Below are 21,631 nucleotides of genomic sequence, written 5' to 3'. Positions count from 1 at the left end.
AGGGATAAATTAGGAATTTGGGATTTGCAAATACAAACTACTATATATGAAATAAACAACAAGGTCCTACTGTATAGCACAAGGAACTATATTCAATATCCTGTAATAAGCCATAATGGAAAAGAATATGAAGAAGAATACGTATATATATGTATAAGTGAATCACTCTGCTGTACACCAGAAACACAACATTGTAAATCAACTATACTTCAATTTAAACAAAAAACAAACAATCAAACAAACAAAAAACCATAGGTCTCATTATCTACTGGGTTGATCATCTGTGTCAATCTCTGTATCAGTGTTAAAATGAGAGCTATGAGAGGGTCCACAGTCTCAAAATCATCAACATCTGGACACCATAAGCCTGTGACTCTTTCTTTTTCTATTTATAAAATCAATTTATTCATATACAGGTTTTTTTGGTAACATCTTTAGTGGAGTATAATTGCTTTACATTGTTGTGTTAGTTTCTGCTTTATAACAAAGTGAATCAGCTATACGTATACATATATCCCCATATCTCTTCCCTCTTGCATCTCCCTCCCTCCCACCCTCCCTATCCCACCCCTCTAGGTGGTCACAAAGCACCGAGCTGATCTCCCCGTGCTATGCGGCTGCTTCCCACTAGCTATCAATTTTACATCTGGTAGTGTATATATGTCCATGCCACTCTCTCGCTTCGTCCCAGCTTACCCTTCCCCCTCCCCGTGTCCTCAAGTCCATTCTCTATGTCTGCGTCTTTAGTCCTGTCCTGCCCCTAGGTTCTTCAGAACCATTTTTTTTTCAGATGGGAATTTTACTTTTGAAATTATGCCTGGTATAGGCAAATATTTAAGGTGGTCAGCAAACACAAGACACAAGCCAACTGCTGGGCCGAGTGAGGTAGCTCCGAGTTGCTCTGGTCTGGGAGGTTTTTTCCGTGGAAGATCATAGAAGGCATAATCCATACCCAGATAAAACTAAGCACTGGCGATTAATTTTCTAAAGAAATATTAAGAAATAAATGTAGTCATAATACAGATTGGACACTTGTCTAAGATTGTTACACTACTTAATGCTGGACTATTATAATGCATTAGCATTAAAATTAATGTTTGCAATCTTTTATTTGAAGATGGTTCTTTTAACCATGTATACAACAGCAACCATCCTGTGATTTTCACTACATTTCACGGCTTCTCTTCCTTTTGGAATATACAAGTCGACATTTGTACCTAAGGAACCATCTAAATAATCTTGTGGGATTAGCTGTTCATGTTCACTGTACTATACGAACACTGCTCAAAACTCAGTGACCCTGGATGATACCTGGCAATGTTATTTTCTTTGTTAATGGAAATTACTTCAATAGGGGCTGGATTCACTGACTCCCGGAAACTGCCCCTATAGGCAGCTTTGACAGTCTAGGCCAGTCGAGGAAGCCGAAGTGTCACAGGGCACTCCTACACATACTGCAGACGAACACTTGGATAGAATTACACCAGTCTAAGAGTTTCAGAGTTAGGACATCAGTCAGCTACAATATAAAAACAATTCTTCTAAATTGGAATCATGTTCACAAAACATCTGGAAAGTTCCCCAAAGGAGAAAAGATTACCCAGAAGTATTGCTAAATAGATGGAAGAGAAGATGCTGACTTTTATCATAATACAAAATTCAGTCAGTTTCCATCGTCCTAGACAAATTAACAGATGTGCTGTTTACCTTTAAGGAAGCCTGGAATCTATTTTAATTCAGCCTTGAAACCCAGACATTCTTAGGTAATAAGTACAGATATTTAAATTCCATAACAACCATCCAGTGTTTACTAACATTTATTTCTTTATAGATTTCTCATCCACAAAATGTATATTTAGTTAGAAAAGGAATTTTGAGGGTTTAGTTGTACATTAACAAATGTTTCAACATCAATGTTTTTTCAAGCAAGTGTAGCCTATAAAAATTATCTTTTATTTTCTGAGTTTTGCTTTGTGGCATGGGCTAAAAGAAAATAATGATATCAAGGATCTTGTTCCCCTATTTTCCTTATTATGCCTTTATATAAAATAATATATTAAATAATAATACTATCCGATAAAATTATATATATATATATATTTTTTAAAGTGAAGGAGATTAAGAAGTATCAATACAAACTTCCAGTTGCAAAATAAACGAGTCACGGGAATGAAATGTACGGTGTGGGGAATATAGTCGATAATTACCTAATATCTTTGCATGGTGACAGATGGTAACTAGAGTTATCGTGGTGATCGTTTTGAAATGTACAGAAATATCAAATCACTATGTTGTGCAACAGGAACTAACACACTGTTGTAGGACAACTGTACTTCAAAAACAAACTCATAGGAAAGGAGATGAGATTTGTGGCTACCAGAGGTGGGTGTGAGGGGAGGGGGAACTGGATGAAGGCAGTCAAAGGCACAAACTTCCAGTTATAAGATAAATAAGAACCAGGGATGTAATGTACAACATGATAAACATAATCAGCACTGCTGTATGTTATATATGAAAGCTGTTAAGAGAGTAAATCGTAAGAGTTCTCGTCACAAGGAAAAACTTTTTTTTCTTTTCCTTTTATCTATATGAGATGATGGATGTTTACTAAACTTACTGTGGTCACCATTTCATGATATGTGTAAGTCAAGTCATGATGCTGCACACCTTAGACTTAAAAAGTGCTGTATGGCAACTATACCTCAGCAAAACTGGAGGAAAACAGAAGTGAAATAAGACAATAATACATTAAAGAGGATACTTCACTCTCACTACCGTTGAAAGGAAACAATTTTCAATAAAATTTTAATTTAAAAAATCTTCAAGGCTCAAATTCAGAAAAAAAGATAACCTAAGATTAAAGCCAAAATTACTTTGACATTAAAAATGACTCTTCTAGGGCTTCCCTGGTGGCGCAGTGGTTGAGAGTCCGCCTGCCGATGCAGGGGACGCGGGTTCATGCCCCGGTCCGGGAAGATCCCACATGCCGCGGAGCGGCTGGGCCCGTGAGCCTTGGCCGCTGAGCCTGCGCGTCGGAGCCTGTGCTCCGCAACGGGAGAGGCCACAACAGTGAGAGGCCCGCATACCACAAAAAAAAAAAAAAAAAAAAAAAAAAAAAAAAAAAATGACTCTTCTACAAGCAATGTGTCAAAAGTATACCTCTTCCCGTGTTGCCTATCACTTGTAATTGTGCCATCTCCCCGTCACAAAAGAAAGAACCTTTGGAGCCATCGTCAACTCTTCCCTTTACCTTACTCCCCACATACATCTTGTTCTTTACATCCTTCCTGCTACTAATCTAATTCAGGCCTGTAGCATCTCTCATTTGGAATATTTAAAATTAGCCTCTGCACTGTTCTGTCTCTCATCTCTATCCTTTTCACTCCATCCGATGTACAAGCAGCCGGAGTCATCCCTAATGATCTTCTTACTCTGCTGAAAATCTTTCAACAGCAACTTAATGCCATTAGAAAAAAAAATCCAGCCCCAGTCTATCATTTTCTCTCCCACTGTTGTCACTGGAGCTCAAGCCACACAGGGTTACTCACTGCTCTCCCCCAAACAACATACACTGTTCCGCCTCCTTGCATTTGGCTCAGGATGTTTTTTGGACACATAATGCATACCCTCTCCACATCCTCACTTTTAAATGTTGAAATGGAGTCATAAATGTCCACAGAGGTTCAGCTTAAATGTCAGTTCTTCTGTAAAACCTTCTACAGTCTGTCCAACCACAGCTAATTCCTCTAACTTCCAGTAGTGTTGTTTATACATCTAAATAGCACTTATGCTTTCTTCCTCATTGTTCTTTTGTGTGTCCATCCATCTCTCTTACAAGACTACAAGCTCATGGAGGGTAGATATCATGCATTGTTCATCTTTGTAGCTCCACAGTACCTGGTACAGTATCATGCTGAGTTAAGTGCTCAATAAATGTGGAATTGAACTGAATAAACCTTATTTCAGCCTGGTGTAATTGAGAAGCAAGACTGCCAGGATTCATAATAAATTCTATCTTTAACTACAGCTGTGCTGTTATAATTGCTGCTTATTTAGAGAAAATACTGAATGCATCTTTCAATCAAGCTTTGAAACTACAGTAACTATTCTAAGTTTGAATTACCTTATTAAGAAAATAAGTAGAACAGTAAGAACACTGAAATCTGTAGTAAAATAACGCCAAGAAAGACCTTTTACTGTAGATTCAGCTGTACAAGTTCAACCAGTAAACCACAAAGGCAGTCTTTTTTTTTTTTTTTACCCAGAATATAAAAAGGGCAATATTAAGCATTGCCCTTAATAGCATGAAAACTAGCGAAGAGACACTGGGTACAGCCTTAGCTCTTAATCAGTAAACTGCTCCTTGCTGCAGCTGGATTTAGATCTTCTCCCACTGAAGGGCTGAGTAGATTTGATCCCACTTAATTTCCAAGTCTGACAAAATCACAACTTGGAAGTGGCCTGACTACTGGCAATTGTTAAGCACAGTAAATCCCTTCTCCTTCCACAACTCCCTCAGATGTCCTGCATTCACAACTTTTTTTATACCAGATGTTTTGTTGAAATTAACACATTCCTATCAAATGCATATCAAAAGGACTTCTTTTTTTCCACTGCATTCTATTTAATCCCCAAACTGTTTATTTGTTACACAGACAAGTATTGCATAGTATTTATCGCAGGGGGAATGACAAGGAAAGTCGGGCTCACAGTAGGGTAGGATCCACTCCCTGAGCGAATATTCCCACAGATAATCACAAATGGGAGCCCTTGAGGCATCTCTCAAGGGGACTTTCTTGAACTTGCTAATAAATACAATGATCAAAATGTTGTCGCAATCCCTAGCCCAAACCTTCTTCATTGGGAAAGAGGGGGTGAAGTACTGTTTTGTTTGTTGAATTCAAGTTTTATTTCTATGTCAACACAGCCTTTCTGTGTGGTTTCATCCATTAACAGATTCAAGCATAGTTAACTAGACACTAATAAATGGCACAACGCGAAGACATTACCTGGGATTGCTCACCTCAAACTTTGATCCCCGCAAGGTGTCTGGCCATCACAGAAAGATCATTTCTGACAAACCATCACCCACTAACCCAAACCTTTTTAAGACTAGGAAGTACATGTAAAACTTCCCAGAAATGGCCATCTCCGAGGACTTAAAAAAAAATACCTGGACAGTAGTGCCACTGGGAATAAAATGTCCCTCGTGAAACAATTCTAATAATCAGCCTCGTGGCACCAAATGCTTATAAGTTGCAATTGTGCACTACAGGTAATATACAGGACGTTAAATACCACTCTCATTTCCTTTTTTCAGGCTATTTCTGTTTCTCATTCATCACATTTGTAGAATTAGTATATATGGAAGCACACGTTAAACTTTTATTTCAGTTGTTTCACTTTATAATAGCAAAACTTAGCAGCTGCAACTAGGATACTGAAATATTTTGTCAACCTTGAAAAGCTTCTCATAAGAACTGTGTTCCCATCCTTCATTAAATGACAGCTGATGCAACTGTAAAGCAAATAAGGTGTTAAAAAACTCCTTGAGTTAAAATTATAAATAGAGAACAAAATACAGATATGTCTCACCTTAGGTTATATCTAGGTTCCTAAAAATGAAAGTAAATTGCTTTTGTAAAATAATTTTATTGTCCTATGGTTTACATGTTCAGAGATGCTTTAATCTTCATTTCCCACTTCCCTTGCATAGGGTCCTAACATTTTCTTTAATTACCTTATGTACCTAAGTAAACAATTATTTCAGTATACTAAGGGAACTCTCTTATTCAAACATTTATTTTGATCTATGCCTAATCCCCCACAGCTACTTAAGGGGTGCAAAGATGTGAAAAATTTAGCCCAGGTCCTCAAGGGACTATCCATCTAGGTAGGGAAGACAATCAGGTAAGAAACTAAGGACACTGCAAGGCAAGATAAAGCAAGTGCTGTAACAGAGGCACCAAGCAGTGTGTAATGAGCACACACAAAAAAGCAGCAGTAACTCTGGGGGTTTGGGGAAAACCCTGGGTGAATCCTTCGGGAAACAGAAGATGGAATCTGCAACGTGAAACTTGACAGCCATGAGCGTTTACTAATTTATTTGCTTTGAAATTTTTCAATTTCCTCTCTGAAAGGTTTTCTTAGTCTTGAACTTAAAATGGGATACACCTAAGGCAAGAGACAGAACAGCAGCAATCAACTCTGACATTAAACAATTCCACAGAATTTCTGCTCTATCATGCCCCCGTCACCCTTTCTTCCCACCTCTTTGGCCTATGACGTAAGCCTACAAATAACACTTAAGTGCCTTGTTTAGCTTCACTGGCATCCCAAAGACTAAATATGTTACTAATTTCTGGGCTAGCATCCCCAAGCCATCTGCTGGTTTCTCCTCCACTGCATCATTAATTTGCCATGTTGCCATGATTGAGTCTCTGGTATGTTGGACCTTGAATATATGAAATGACTTCTTATACTGGCAAAATTCTTGAAAGCCTATTAAGAAACATGTGACATGGACAATGTACCAACCAACACTGCTATTAAGTTTACAATAATTAACAGGCAGTATATGAATATAAATTTTGAAAGGTATTTTCCTGTCAGATTTTAAAATAACCCTCCTGAAAATAGACTTCCAACGATGTATTACTTGTTTTAGACATAGAAAAATTTTTAAACGGATCAGGGGCAAAAACAGAAGATATTCACAAAGCCTGTGGTTCTAAAGTTTTTATTACCATTCACCTCAAAATTTAAAAAAGATAATGCACCCATAAAAGACTTGCATACCATTTTAAAAAATACATTTAAAAAATCTTCCCTGTCTTCCAAATACTCAGATCCCTGAATCCCAGCTACAGTAAGAGAGAGACAAAAACTGGATCGTTTTATTTTTTTAAACCCTATGATTGTAAGAAATCTAAGTTTGGTAAAACTGACATAGTCCATGACCAAATACATACAATTCTTTCCTGAAATTCCTTTTTTATTACTATAAGAAAAATGTCCATCATGGATATATTTGTCCTTCATTTATATAGCTGTTTCTTGTTTTATAAGTTGCCCTAAGGAACTCAAGTTGTAAAAATGAAAACTAAGGCAATAAATTTGGCCTGAATCACCTAGATATTTGGAATATGTTTCCTTAATTATAATTTCCAAGGAACAGACTTATTTCTGACCCCCGAAATGATGTCTCCCTTTTGACTGACTGTTGAGAAGAGCAGAGCCCCTGAAAAGTCACAGTAGATTTCAGTGGGTTATGCCTAACTAGAAACCTAAAGGCTGAACTAGTATTCCATGGAAACTCGCTGATATTAAATGCAAAAATTGCACAGAGAGAGATCAAAGCTTGGGAAGTGTGTATCCCTGAGAGACTGATCAATTCTGATGGCACTATGGGAGTTCAGAACACCAAACTGGACTGACAGGATAGCTGTGAAGAAAAAAGGCACATGAGGGAGACATTGCACTGCAGGATTCTAAAAGGAAAGAGAACTCAGGAGAAGTTGAGTAAGACTGGAACGAACAGGCTGAGCGTGTAAGGGAGATTTCTGGATTCCTGAGTTAAGAAACTGAGTCCCTGAATGAAAAGTTATTTCCTGTGAGCTGAGACCAGGGGATACCAGTTGAGTTAGCAGAACAAACAGCTATAAGAAGCCTTCATGGGAGAAGCGGGAGTGATGTTACTGGAGGGGAACAGTATAGCAATGTGGTTGGGAACACAGACTTTGACAGAATCAGGTTCAAATTCAGCTACTGTCATGTAAATATTAGCTGTCATTCAGCAAGTCACTCAACCTCTCTAAGCCCCGGTTTTCCCTAACTGTAATATGTGAAATACCTTCAACTTCACGTTGTTGAAAAGATTAAATGAGGTAACTTATATAAAATACTTAGGACAGGTCCAGCACACCCACAAAAATAGAAGTTATTATTGTGCTTAGGAAATATAACTAGTAGTATGTTGGAGGCATGTTTTGAAAAAATATGGAAATCTAAGATATGAGCAAACTTCATATATATATGAGTTTGTGTGTGTGTGTGTGTGTGTGTGTGTGTGTATATATATATATATATATATGTTTTGCTTCGGGCTTCTCAATACACATATCCTACTACACCTGTAGTTTTGGTTGAATAGCTCCAAGGGCATTCTTCACTTTACAGAAATATGCCAAAAACTTGACCCAAGGCAGATAACTTGACGGTGAGATGTTACATTACAAAATGATTATTTTATTACAGGGTGCCTTGAAACTGTATGCTTCTTAACATAAAACTAAAATAAATAAATTTACATACTTTTATGGATCCCTTCTATCGTGGAAATTGTAGTGACAGTCTCCCTGGTGATGTCAGAGGACCTGTGTTCTAACTCCAACACAATTTTGTGTGATAAATTGTTGGGGGCACTAAAAGTTCTAGTGCCAGTTCTATCTCAGAATCTGTGGACTCTCTGGCCCAGCCAATTCCAGAAGTCTAATGTAGGCAGTGAGAGAAGATGCGGTGGCAGCAGCTTCAAAGGTTTCAATAAGGGGCCAGTTAAAATTGTTAAAATTGTTATGAGTGGGTGGATGGGAGTAAAGCTGTGTATCTTACCACTCCTAAACTTCTAAAGACTCAGCCATTACTCAGAGGGCAAGTTTAACCACTGCTGGTTAATGTGGCTTTCTATAAAGGATAAAGTGCTAAATACAGGCAATCTTTGACTCCTGGCACTTCAACTATAGCTATGTGGTAACGGGAGCTGTGGTGGTGGGTTTAGAGGTGTTTGAGAATGAAATGACTACTTAACTGGTAGTGAGTTCCAAGTCAGTGGAGAGATTCAGATAGAAGCTAGATGCTCATTTCTTGGGATACTTTAAAGTACCTGATAGGGGTTGGACTAAGATGACTTCTAAGGATGTCTTCCAGCTATATGGTTCCATGGTGAGCATCAACTCAATCACTTATAGCACTTATAACAAGAGATTGACCTTACGTTAACCTGCTTTCTAAAGTGTACTGGGTACACTGTCCCCTGGCTCAGTCTAACTCCAAGTGGCCTTAAACTACCCCTCTCACTACCAATCAGCATCGGCAACTCCTACCAGCTCAAGCACACTGGCAGCAAGAGAAGTTGACAAACCTAAGCTAACAGAAGTAGACAGAAAGGGAAAAGAGTAAAAATGGTTCTCGGGATCGAGGAAAGTTGCTACAAAGTCATGAGCCTGGTTTCTGTTGATTTGCTTTGATGTGGCTTGCTAAACTACTGCTGAGAGCAATTTCAAAAGGGAGAGACAAACATGTAAAGCTAATCATTACAATCCAATACATTAAGTGTTATAATAGAGGCCTGAACAAAGTGCTATGAGAACACAGAGACGGACCAGCTTTGCTGGGGAGTGTCTAGGAAATCTCAGAGGAAGTAATGAGCAAGCTGAGTCTTGAAGGATGAGTAGGAGTTGACTGGCTGGAAATGGAGAGAGGTGTGGTTGGCAGAGAAAAAAAAATGTTCAAAGCCAGAGAGACACAAAAGACTACACTTGGCAAGTGGCGAATAACTGTGCATGGCTGGAGTGTGAGGTTAGGGTCTCTGATGCTGTGCTTTTTAAGAAGGATGGGAATAGGAGACGGGGGGAGAGGCAGGGGCAGACAAAGGATGGTGGCACTTTAGAACATTAACTTTATTCTGAGTGAAATACAGGCTTTGAAATGACTCTAATTTTACTCTAGACAAGATGGGTAGACAGAGGGGGCGCTTCTTGTCTCGGGTATAAGGATTAACAATAACTGAGGAGAGTTTAGTCATGCCGGTGGGTACGTCTGTGCCCATATTGGCTGATGGGGTAACTGAGCTGCTCTGAGCAGTAACAAAAGCTATGAAGAGGACGATGCAACAGCATGGGAGGGCACAGACGCTTAGACAGTAGACACACACCTTAGTGAGCTGATACATGAGGCACAGGAACATCTCAATACACCAGAGATGACAACCTTCAAAGGCAGCCTTTTCAAAAAAATGTCTTTTAAAAAGAGCAATTACATTTTATAACATGTCTTTATAACCTTATGAATTTAACAGTCATCCTTTCACCACTGAAGTGCTTAGGAGTTGCTTTAGCTGAAATCCACTGTCATCTGGGATGACTCCCATCCCTAGCCACTACTCTTTATTAGAGGTGGAAATTCAGGAAAAAGGAACTAAGACACAATTTCTCCAGGCTGCTCTGAGGCCAGGGATCCAACCAGAGATCTCCCCTTTTGTCCATAGCAATTTTCAGGCCTGTTGAAACCCAACCTGTGTTCTCAGTCCCACCGCTACTCCAAAGAGCTCTTTTTCCAACGTCACATTGGCTCTCTTCAGAGAGCTTGTGAAAAGAAACTAACATTTTTAACATTCTCTTAGTTTTCTTTGAGATTCAAAGCAATTATTATTAGACTTACTATTAACTACTTCTGAGACAGCTCAGTTTGGGGTACTCCAAATGCAGCATGTTTCATATGCTGAGACAATGCTGAGGTTTGGGGTGTGGTACTGGATCATCCACATGCTCTTACCTGAGGCCCCTTATAATCCACTGCCCAGGGTCTAGGGTGCAGGCTGTGAGTCAGAGCAAAACAAAGTGAAGTGGTCCAAATGGGGATTAAACCTGTGACCTCATTAGCAGTGGAAGTCTAACCACAGTGTATGGTTATTTACTGCTCTTCATAATATTGCAATGCAGCTCCACTCATTTAAAAGGTTTATTAGCAGGCTTCTCCCTACCTAGGTAAGCAAATCAATCCCCCTTAGCCAAAGAGCAACAGAAGGCCATCTTAGAAGAATGGCTTAGGTTTAAAGCAGACTGAAGAATTTTCTTTTTTGTGGTACGCAGGCCTCTCACTGCTGTGGCCTCTCCCACTGCGGAGCACAGGCTCCGGACGCGCAGGCTGTGGCCATGGCTCACGGGCCCAGCCACTCCGCGGCACGTGGGATCTTCCCGGACCGGGGCACGAACCCGTGCCCCCTGCATCGGCAGGTGGACTCTCAACCACTGCACCACCAGGGAAGCCCAGCCTGAAGAATTTTTAAGAGAGGTCCTCTTTCCTCCCATCTTTAGTGAAGTGGTAACCTTTTAAATCAGCTTTGTGGAACATATAAGTCAGTCCTGAAAGTAGCCGGGTGTAGGGACGGGACGTTGAGTTCTGGGCAATCCCTTTAATTAAAGCTTCAGATTTATTTAAAAATTTAGCTTTAAAAATAAAGCTTTAAAAATAAAGCTTCAGATTTATTTAAAAATTCAGATTTATTTTATGGCTTTTTCTGATCTTCTCTTTCACCACTAGAAAGGACACAAGAGTTGGCACGTCAATGAATAGATGTTAAAAATGAGGCTTAAATATGGGATATAACCTGCTAACCTAATTTGAATGATGAAGCCTATACTTTCGATTATTTACAAGATAGCTTCGTGAGCTGAAGTAAAATTGTAAAACTAATAGAAAAGTTTTCTGAACATGAGACCAACTGTAAATCTATACTTTATGAATCTAATGTACTCTCTTCACTTTTAAATTTTAAACATACTAAAAATGTACATTTGATATTAACAATAATTAGAGCTACATTCTCAATAGAAGGTGTTAAATACCAATTTTCACCTTTAAAAATCCTTAGCACGTATGAAATTCTTATTCCAGTAGAACTTTTTTTAAGTTACCATTTGTCCCTGCCTACTTTATTTGTTATATAGTATGGGTGTTTTAATTTACTTTGTTAACAAGAAGCAGTTCAGAAAATGTAGCTCTTTAGAACAAGACATACTGAATGTTTACTCTTCATTTAAAAAGTGAGAGAGAATGTAAAAAAATCTGGAAATTGTTTCTAAGACAAATATATTTATAATGCAAGATAAAGGGCTAACAAGTGTTTAGGCTTTAAAGAACACCAAATTGTTATCAATAACGAAAAGGAAATGTTTTCCAAAGTCTACTACTTTGGATATCCACGTATGAGGTAGTTGAAAGTTTTGGGGAAGGGCAAAGATCACAGAGGAGGGCTGTTTCTTTTGCCTTTTAAGGAAATCTTTTAAAAAGCATTTGCTCATGCTCATAAAATAATAGCTGAAAATTTAATATTAAATTGCTGCACAAAAACCTCAACATTCAATTATTTTAGAGTACTCAAATTACTAGCAACATTGTCCCCTAGAGTAGTAAGAGTATATTATTTGCATGATATTCTAGAATGAACAGCCGCCTTGAGCATATATTGGTGTGAGCATCTTATTCTTCCAGAACACTAAGACACAAATCTGTTCTCTTGTTCGTTCAGGCCCTAATGACTCAAATACTTCAGACATTTATAAGTAGACCCAATATTTATTTTTTAAATGTTCAGACAAAAGTAAATATATTGTTAAATGCCTATGGTATGATTTTAGACCACATCTGATATGATAATAATTTCATACAATTTTGTGTTCTAACTTATCTTTACCACTTCATCCTTCATCAGAAAAAATGAAGAATATCTCAAGCAATGATTCTCAGGAAAGGAGGTAGATATCAGTTTACTGGACTGACACAAAATATGAATTTATTTTAATGGGACAAGAGGAAAGTGGAATCTAAACTGTTAACTTTTAATTTTCTTCATTTGCCACGCATCAGGCTATAATCCAACTGGTTCTAGATATTCTTTGGTGAAGAGTGTGTGTGTGGGTACTCTGTTTCTGAGGTTTTATTTTTTTTCCATAGCAAGTTCATTCCGCCTCCCTTCAAAATATGTGTTAGTAAAATCTCTCAAAACACCCAATACCTTGTATGTGGTCACTTTGATAATAATAATTTTCGCACATCCCTGTAATCTGGACTTTTTTTTTGTCCACGTAGGATAAAAACAAACCAAAAAGTGGTATAAAGTGTTCTGCTTTTACTCAAAGTGAAGTAGGGATGGACCAAATAAAATAATTTCATAAATTGCTTTAAATACATTTCTGCTTTTATTACAGATGTAGAATATCTGTTCATCCATTATCACCACCTCTGACTTTTTGGCAAAAGTCACTCTCTACCTAGGACTGTAATTATTTATATAGCTTATCTCTCCTACTGCATCATAAACTCCTAAGGCAAAATTTAGACTAGATTTACAGGATGAACTGTTTAAACATAATTAAAGGGAGAAAGAGCAAAGGGGTAAGGTTTAGAGTTAGATGTAAGAATAGGGTCGCAGCCTCATAGCACTGGGAGATCAGCTCGGTGCTTTGTGATCGCCTGGAGGGGTGGGATGGGGAGGGATGGGTGGGAGGGAGGGAGACGCAAGAGGGAGGAGATATGGGAAAGTATGTGTATATATAGCTGATTCATTTTGTTGTAGGGCGGAAACTAGCGCACCATTGTAAAGCAATTATACTCCAATAAAGATGTTAAAAAAAAAAAAAAAGAATAGGGTCAATTTCCTGTAGTTTACCCTCTCCTTATGAAACACAGAAACCAAGAGCTCTGACAGGGCAAAAACCCATTTTCAGCTTCTCTCACACCTTCACCTTTTTCAGATGGCGTTTTCTGATTTTCTACCCAAAGGCATTGTGCCTGTGGCTCTTAATCAAAGCAGCATAGGGATTCCAAGTAGAGACTCTGAAAATCTGAAAGATGTGATAAGGAACTAGAATCTGATATACTCACTACACTTAATTTCTGTGGCAGTAGGTGCTATATGAATTCAGATAATTCTCTGTAACTCAGGAGTCATCACCCATACTGGGAATGGTTCTTGCTCTTTGGTTTCTCCTGGCCAGTTTTTGGCCACATCTCTGCACATTAGCACAACCACGGGATAATGAAGGAGTGCATTAACTAGCGGCTAAAATCAAGATTCCAGGACTCCACAGATTATATTTAGCTGTGCTATTCTATGGATAATTTCGAGTAAGAGGCATGTAACAATCTAGGTTCCAAACTACACCTCAAATTAAATGCTTATGAAATCTGACAAACACTTAATTTCTCATTTGGTAATTTATACACTGAAACTAACAAATTAGGTATACCTTTTAGGACTCAAGCCATGCCACCTTTTGTAAAAGGCAACAAAATGTAGATTGTAAATTAAGATAATTAATTTTGCATAGTGTTTTTGACAGATCTCATTTCTCTCTCCAAAAAGCATATTTTAGCCAGGAGCCTTGCCGCAGACACTTGCCAAAAACAGTCTGGCCTTAACATCTCCAGAATGAGCTTCGCTGACAAGAGTGTACAGTCAGAAGTGAGTGACTCATGTACAGCTTTTCTTTTCATAAGAAAAATCAATCCGGCTGATATTACCGTGAGGAGTAGGGGGAGCTGGCTTAAACTAATTATTCACAGTGAGCCAAGTCTAGTTACCTAAAATAATCAAGAAAAAGAATAATCACAAAATAGTCCGCCCTGAAGCGGAAAATATAATTATGCTGCTTTCAGTGGTTTTAAACTCGTACTGCTTTAGAAAAATGCCAGATTACAACACCAAAATATAAAAGCAAACTTGGTTTACAATGAATCTAGTTACCCAAAAGTACCCAATCTAGCCAGGACCTTTGAAAGTAATAAAGTAGGTCTGTTAGCTATTTGCAGTATCCCCAAAAGCCTAATAGTAAGTGAACATTTGTAACATGTAAACAAACAATCATCCTCTCTCCCTCATCCCCCCCTACACACACACACACACACACACACACACACACCCTTACCTCACTCTCACACACACAAAAAAACACATCACCTTTTATGTGGTCACCCTATTCCCTAGAAAGAACAAACCTCCCTTACTATTTTCTCAGAATTAAGCAGTGCAACAAAGTGGCATAGTTCTGAATCAAGCTCCAGACACTGCCTGCACCTGCATAATTATTTCACTGCCAAGACGGCTAAGAACAACCAAGTAAAGGGGGAAGAAAGGAAAGACAGTCTTTTAAGCGTGATGATAGGCCATATCCCTGTTTGATGAAATAAGAACACATCTATCAATCACTTACATATTCTAGAAAAAGTACTATCAACTTGAATTTACATAAAGAAATAGACCTAATACAATGGAATATTACTCAGCCATAAAAAGAAACGAAATTGAGATATTTGTAGTGAGGTGGATGGACCTAGAGTCTGTCACACAGAGTGAAGTAAGTCAGAAAAAGAAAAACAAATACCGTATGCTAACACATATACAGGGAATCTAAGAAAAGGTCATGAAGAACCTAGGGGTAATACGGGAATAAAGACACAGACCTACTAGAGAATGGACTTGAGGATATGGGGAGGGGGAAGAGTAAGCTGTGACAAAGTGAGAGAGTGGCATGGACATATATACACTACCAAACGTAAGGTAGATAGCTAGTGGGAAGCAGCCACATAGCACAGGGAGATCAGCTCGGTGCTTTGTGACCACCTAGAGGGGTGGGATAGGGAGGGTGGGAGGGAGGGAGACGCAAGAAGGAAGAGATATGGGAACATATGTATATATATAACTGATTCACTCTGTTATAAAGCAGAAACTAACACACCATTGTAAAGCAATTATACTCCAATAAAGATATTTTAAAAAAAGAGAAAGAAATAGACCTACACTTCACTGGAAAATTATTAACCAAGATTTTAAGGAATTTTCTTTGACTGAGATGTTTGTGTTCGTCTATATTAACTGTAATTCTCCTCTTTAGAAAACTATATAATCTAAGTACTAAAAAAGAGGAAACAAATTTGTCTTTGCTTTCTAACATGTAAAAGCCACTAATGCAACTAGCTTGATGAGTACTAGAAATTATTCTTTTTCAAGTGGGACAAAGAATATTTCTACCTTGAAGTTTTGACCACTAATAAATACACTAATCTGTGAACTTTAATTTCACCATGGATAAACTTCTATCAATAATTCTGAGCTCTCCATCCTGCTTCTTATTTGCTATAATCTTTCCTGCTTTTACTCAGGTCAAGGAAATAATAGTCTATTTAATAGTTCAATGTGGTAATTCTCACAAAGTTTTCCTGCTACCTACACAGAAACTATGTATTTTTACAATTGGGAGAAATCCTCAGCCTACTTATAAGGTCTTATTCCAGTCTACAATAAATCAAAATTTCAATTAGGAGAACATAAAACTTGACTATGACAAGTATTTTCATTTTAAAACAGTATATTTATACATAAAAACTTAATCCAGGATAGGCATTTCATTTAAAAAGTACCTGGTCATTTTTTACATTTAGGTTTTAGAGATTAAGGGACCACAAACAAACTAGATCATTATCCTCTATAAAATGGTTAGCTTTTTAAAAAAGAAAGGGTACTCATACGGATTTTTGCGTGCCCATGTCCATAGTAGCATTATGTGCAATAGTCAAAAAGTAGAAGCCACCCAAGTTTCCATGCATGGATGAATGGACAAACAAAATGTGGTAGATACATACAGTGGAATATTATTCAGCCTTAAAAAGGAAGGAAATTCCAACGCATGCTACAACACGGATGCACCTTGAAGACATTATGCCAAATGAAAATGAGCCAGTCACAAAAGGACACGTACTGTATGATTCCACTTTTGTGAAGCACCTAGAAGAGTTAAATTCATAGAGACAAAGTAGAAGGATGGCTGTCGGGCTGGGGGAAGGGGAAATGGGGAGTTAGTGTTTAGTGGGTACAGAGTTTCGGTTGGGGAAAATGAAAAAGCTCTGGAGATTTATGGTGGATGGTTGCACATCATTGTGAATGTACTTAGGGCCACAGAATTATACACTTAAAATTGGTTAAAGTGGTAAATGTTATGGTATGCATATTTTACAATAAAAAATAAAGAGTATAGCTGGGTAACGTTATGAAAACTGAATAATAATCTATCTAGTCACAGATGAAGACAGTGAGTAACCAGATATCCTAATTTTTTTTAAAACGACACCTATACCTGATGAGTCTTTAATTTCACTGTTTATTTTTTGTTTTGCTCTCTCCTTCCCTTTTATCCCAAATACCCTAAGTTCATTTGATTCCATTTATAAGTTTTATGATTTATAGGTTTTAAGACCAGACTCCAAGAATCACCACTATTATGTTCGGAAGAATTGTATTCCTCTTGAAGTCTAATCCATTATTTACATGTAGCCAAAGAACACAATTTCATACCATACAGTAGTACATTTTTGTAATAAGCATTATCCTTTTCTACAGTATTAATCCAAGTCAATTTTCTTCTGACTAGTCTATATACAGTTGCAACCCTGAGTTATATACTCTTTATGATCCCATCTATGGCTTTTCTGGAATTTAAAATAATGTTCTAAAATTTCAGTCTTAACTGCTAACTAGAATTTTTGAAGAATTATTGACCCATGATTAAACAATTTATAGGAACCTGCTTTCAAGTTCATTATTTTCACCATGAAGCTACAAAACATATATTCTCAGAAAATTTTATTTTATCTTATCTTAAATGTAGTAGTTAAGAGCTTGGACTTTGCAGTCAGATGGCCTGGGTTTGAATCCTGTTTCTACCACTAACTAGATGTGTGAGCGGGTGTACTAGTTAAATTATCTAAATCTCAGTTTCCTCATTTTTATAATGTGGATATTAATACCTAAGAGTTGTTGTTAGGAACCATGCATATAAAGGCTCCTCTGCAGTGTCTGACATGTAGTAACTTCTTAGTAAATGGTAGCTATTAATACCACTAATAACAACAGCATGTAGAAATGATAAGTGCCCTATGGGACTGAAAAACATTATACTGCAACTTTTTTAAATGATGCCACAGTTTTGACTCTAAAATGAATCCAGAAAAAAGAGCAACTGTATATTTTAAGACTTGTTTTCTTTGTTCGTCTCTTCCAAATAACTTCATTCTTATTATCATATTAAGCAAAAGAAATGAAGCCAAGCAAAAATGAGAAGACCAGGTACATATATGTGTATATACACACACAAACACACATATCTCTCTAATGTGCTGTATACAATTTCAGGAAATTGTAGAGAAACATGGGGGAAAAAGCTGAAAAGTAAACAGGAAGAGCCATAGACTACACCTGTATATGTACAAATACAAATACAAATGTAGGCAAATTTCTAAGTCCAACTATTTGAATGATTCATTCAGAATCATATTATTGTCAGAAAAAATATACTATAATTCTTCTGGTAATTGCCCTAGGAGACAGATTCACAAGTCCAGAAAAACTGGATATTTTCACCCCTTTTTATCCATGTAGGCAAAAGAATTTCGTATTTTAAGTAAAAACAAATTGCTACTATAGTTACTACTACTAAGGATTTCTAAAGTATATAATATTTGATACTGGGATTTCTGCCACAATTTCACTTGAAAGTACAAAGGTTTTCTATACTATCAATTCAGGCTCCCCAACTATAAAGAAAAATGGAAATTCTATAACATACTTCTGTTTCTGAAAATGTGTTCCTTGGAGCACTAATGGCATAAGACACGAGGTTGGAAGGATAAAAGGGTTCTGTAGTCAAAGAAGTCTGGGAAATGCTGCATTCCGTATCCCTCAGAGATTCACCACACTATTAACATAAAAGGTTCTGAGAAACCCTGCAGTGAGCAGAGCTGTTTAAATTTCTTTAACTCGTGTTCCCAAAATTTATTTGGCCGTAGAACTCTTTTTTCAAGCAATACCAAGGAAGTGGTATTCCTCATAACAACTTATTTTAGGAAATATATAATAAATTGCCTTTGATTAGCTATTTAAAATGTAATTTCATATGCACCTGTCGTGGCAGAATTTGCTAAAGTCCCAAAATGAGTCCACGGTACTTCGTGTCAGGGAAAAAAAAATCTAACACGCCTAGACTTATAACTGTACTATCTTTAGTAAGTTGTAGTTATTTCCAGAATGTGTGTTTCAACCCCCTTTCTGCCTAATTATTATTTAATCAAGTCCAAACACCCCATTTCTAATACCTGTGAAAATCTAAGAATGAACATGACCCTCCAAGCCTTTCCTTTTCTTTCTGGGCTTCAGTGTAAGCTAAGAAAATCCTGTAGCTGTGAGCTACGTCTTCAAATATAAGAATACTAAACTCAGTTGCCAGCATTTTATTAACTGGTGCTATGAGCAGCATTTGTGCAATTCTATAGTAAAATAATGAATCTTCCACAACATTAATCCTGAAGCAAAGCAGTGACTGATTATTACTTCATTCCCCTGACATCTCCCTAATACTCCTATTAAGTATGTAGAACAAAGTACTATAATTACTACTTTATCTATTGGAGATTGAGCAACTTGCCACAAGTACCAATAGTCAGCAGGGACCAATTTCTTGTTGGACAGACACTGTGCATATTACAACTATAGAAACTGTATCAGATAATCACCCTGAAATATGAACAAAAACAGGAAATTCCTTTGCTAATAGCTTATTATTTAAGGAATTTTCCTCTTTTGAAATAATTTTGGAACACAATTTGTTAGAAATCTAAACTTGAACCAAAAAAATCTGATGGCATGCTAGATAGCTTTTTGTGAGTTCAGAAATTAAGAACAAAGTCTTAACAACTGTAATGAGGCATTCATTACTTTGTCCTTGTGTTGGATGAAACAAAATAAGTAAGCTGCAATTAATTCTGGGTAAAGTGTGAATGTGAATGATTATGCTGCCAGGCTGTTGCATCACTTTCTTCTTAGGTTCTCCCTTCAATTCCAAGAGTACATAAAAGTGTAACAAAATGTGTGAGATGGAATAGACATCAACAATTTTTTTAAAGCCTAACAAAGAAGACACAATGACTATTATTATGGAAATAATACATTGAAGTAACCCATAGATATTTGGTCATTGATTTTCAAGTTATACAAAATAAGATGGCCACTGAAAGAAAAAAAAAAAAACACTTTAAGACATCTATGGCAGAATACACGTAATCACAGTATTTTATGTTATGATAATATATATCAATAACATTTTATCAGAGACAAGGCAAATGGTCGAAGAGAAGAAAAAAGTCTGACATGAAAGAAGTCAAGAATGTTGACAGTTCAGGAAAGAAAAAGGAGTTAAAGTATCAGGTTCAAGTTTCTTAAGTTTTTTTCTTTTTTTTTTTAAATGTAGAAGCAGAGGTAACAAAATTGGTCTTCACCTGGTAAGTGTGTACTCCCTGAGTCCTGAATGCAAATTCATGGCAGAAAAAGTACCTATGCATCCACGCAATCTTTTGTCTCGACCAATCTTCCATGTTACAAACAGTGGGCTGTAATGGAAGATAAAAATAGGGTAAATCAATCAATTCAATTAAAAGAAGTATTTGTTGAATATTTACTATATCAAGCTTAGGTGCCTGAGCTATAAAGACCAGAAGACAGGCCCTCGGGGGCTTAGCATGTAGCCCAGTAGGACTGCATTTAGCAACAATTATAGCTATGCTGTATTGAATGTATTCTATATGTCAGAAAGCCCAATAAATGGTCTTAACGGATTATCTATGTTAATCCTCATCAACAACTCTAGGAGGCTGATACTATTACTAACATTCCTATCTTACAGATGAGGCAGTCCCACAGTTAATACATCATGAAGTAGGAACTCAAACCTGGCCAATCTTGACTACAGAGCCATTACTACCTCATTCCTCATTTAAACCTCAAGTCACTGATTGATTCCTAAGTCTAGTCTAGAAAATCAGGGGAAAAAATAAACAGATTTAATAAATACTTACTGAATGTATGGGGGGGGTGGTGTACAAAGCACTGTGAAAGGTGCTACTGGAGATACACAGTTGCCTAAAACATAGTCTTTGCTTTCTGGGAGCCAGTACAGGAGGAGGGCATGTTCACAGCTAACTAACGTACAGGAGGAGGGCATGTTCACAGCTAACTAACACAAGGCAAAAGGAAGTAAGTGCTATAAGCCATGTCCAAAATGCCATAAATTAAGCTGCTGGGATAGGAGAAAATTTTAGTGAGTTTGTTCATCTTCAGCTTGGCCTAGAAGAACGAGTAGGGTTTGGAGAGGTGAAGGACAACAGCAAATATTAACAAAGTAATACTCTGAAACCAGAAAGTTTATCTTAATTTTCAGATAAAATTATTGCCAACAAATACAATCATCAAACATCAAAATATCAATTATAATAAAATGGCAACAAGAAAATAATTTAGTTGTTTTGACTGTTGTTGTTTTAAGAAGGGTAATATAGTTTTAAATGAAGTTTAATACAGTAGATGTCTGGATTCTGCAGCAAAGCACTGATAGTCTCAATTAATGGTTATGTTTAAAAGCAATTCGTTTCTAAACTGAAGCAACTTTGTCAGATTTTATGAAATAAATTAATTTATACATTTTAGGACATTTTGTAAAAAGATTAATACCCTACAGTTGGGGATGGTTCCTGTTAATATGAGTATTCACAGTATTACTGGTAAAATATAATACATTTCTGCTTTCTAAAAATTAAAATTTTGGGGGGATATACCATATGTCATATATCTCTTATAATATGCTGTTAAGTTGGAGAACACATTCTTTATTTAAAGTACTCTCTAATCAGTCATCAGCAGTTAGGGAAAAAGTTCAAGTACTTCAATCACCCACCTTGAACATTTAAATTATGCTGTGTTCTGACAAGTAACCACAATGGCAGACAGGTTCCCAAATAAATAATGCAAACC

General features: G+C 37.1%; 1 protein-coding gene across 2 annotated transcripts in view; it reads right to left on the bottom strand.

The window, feature by feature from the left end:
• The window catches only part of AMMECR1 (AMMECR nuclear protein 1), a 99,369-nt gene that overhangs the window by 32,493 nt on the left and 45,245 nt on the right, over positions 1-21,631 (bottom strand). The window contains exon 2 of one of the 2 annotated variants that reach the window (XM_060002961.1): positions 20,104-20,214. The exons of the other annotated variant lie outside the window; for it this stretch is intronic. Within the exon in view, the coding sequence (XP_059858944.1) occupies positions 20,104-20,214 (111 nt within the window). The remainder of the gene's footprint in view (positions 1-20,103; positions 20,215-21,631) is intronic. 2 annotated transcript variants of the gene reach the window in all.

The sequence above is a fragment of the Delphinus delphis genome, chromosome X (assembly GCF_949987515.2).
Source record: "Delphinus delphis chromosome X, mDelDel1.2, whole genome shotgun sequence".
Lineage (NCBI taxonomy): Eukaryota > Metazoa > Chordata > Mammalia > Artiodactyla > Delphinidae > Delphinus > Delphinus delphis.
This window is presented reverse-complemented; position numbering and strand designations above follow the sequence as displayed.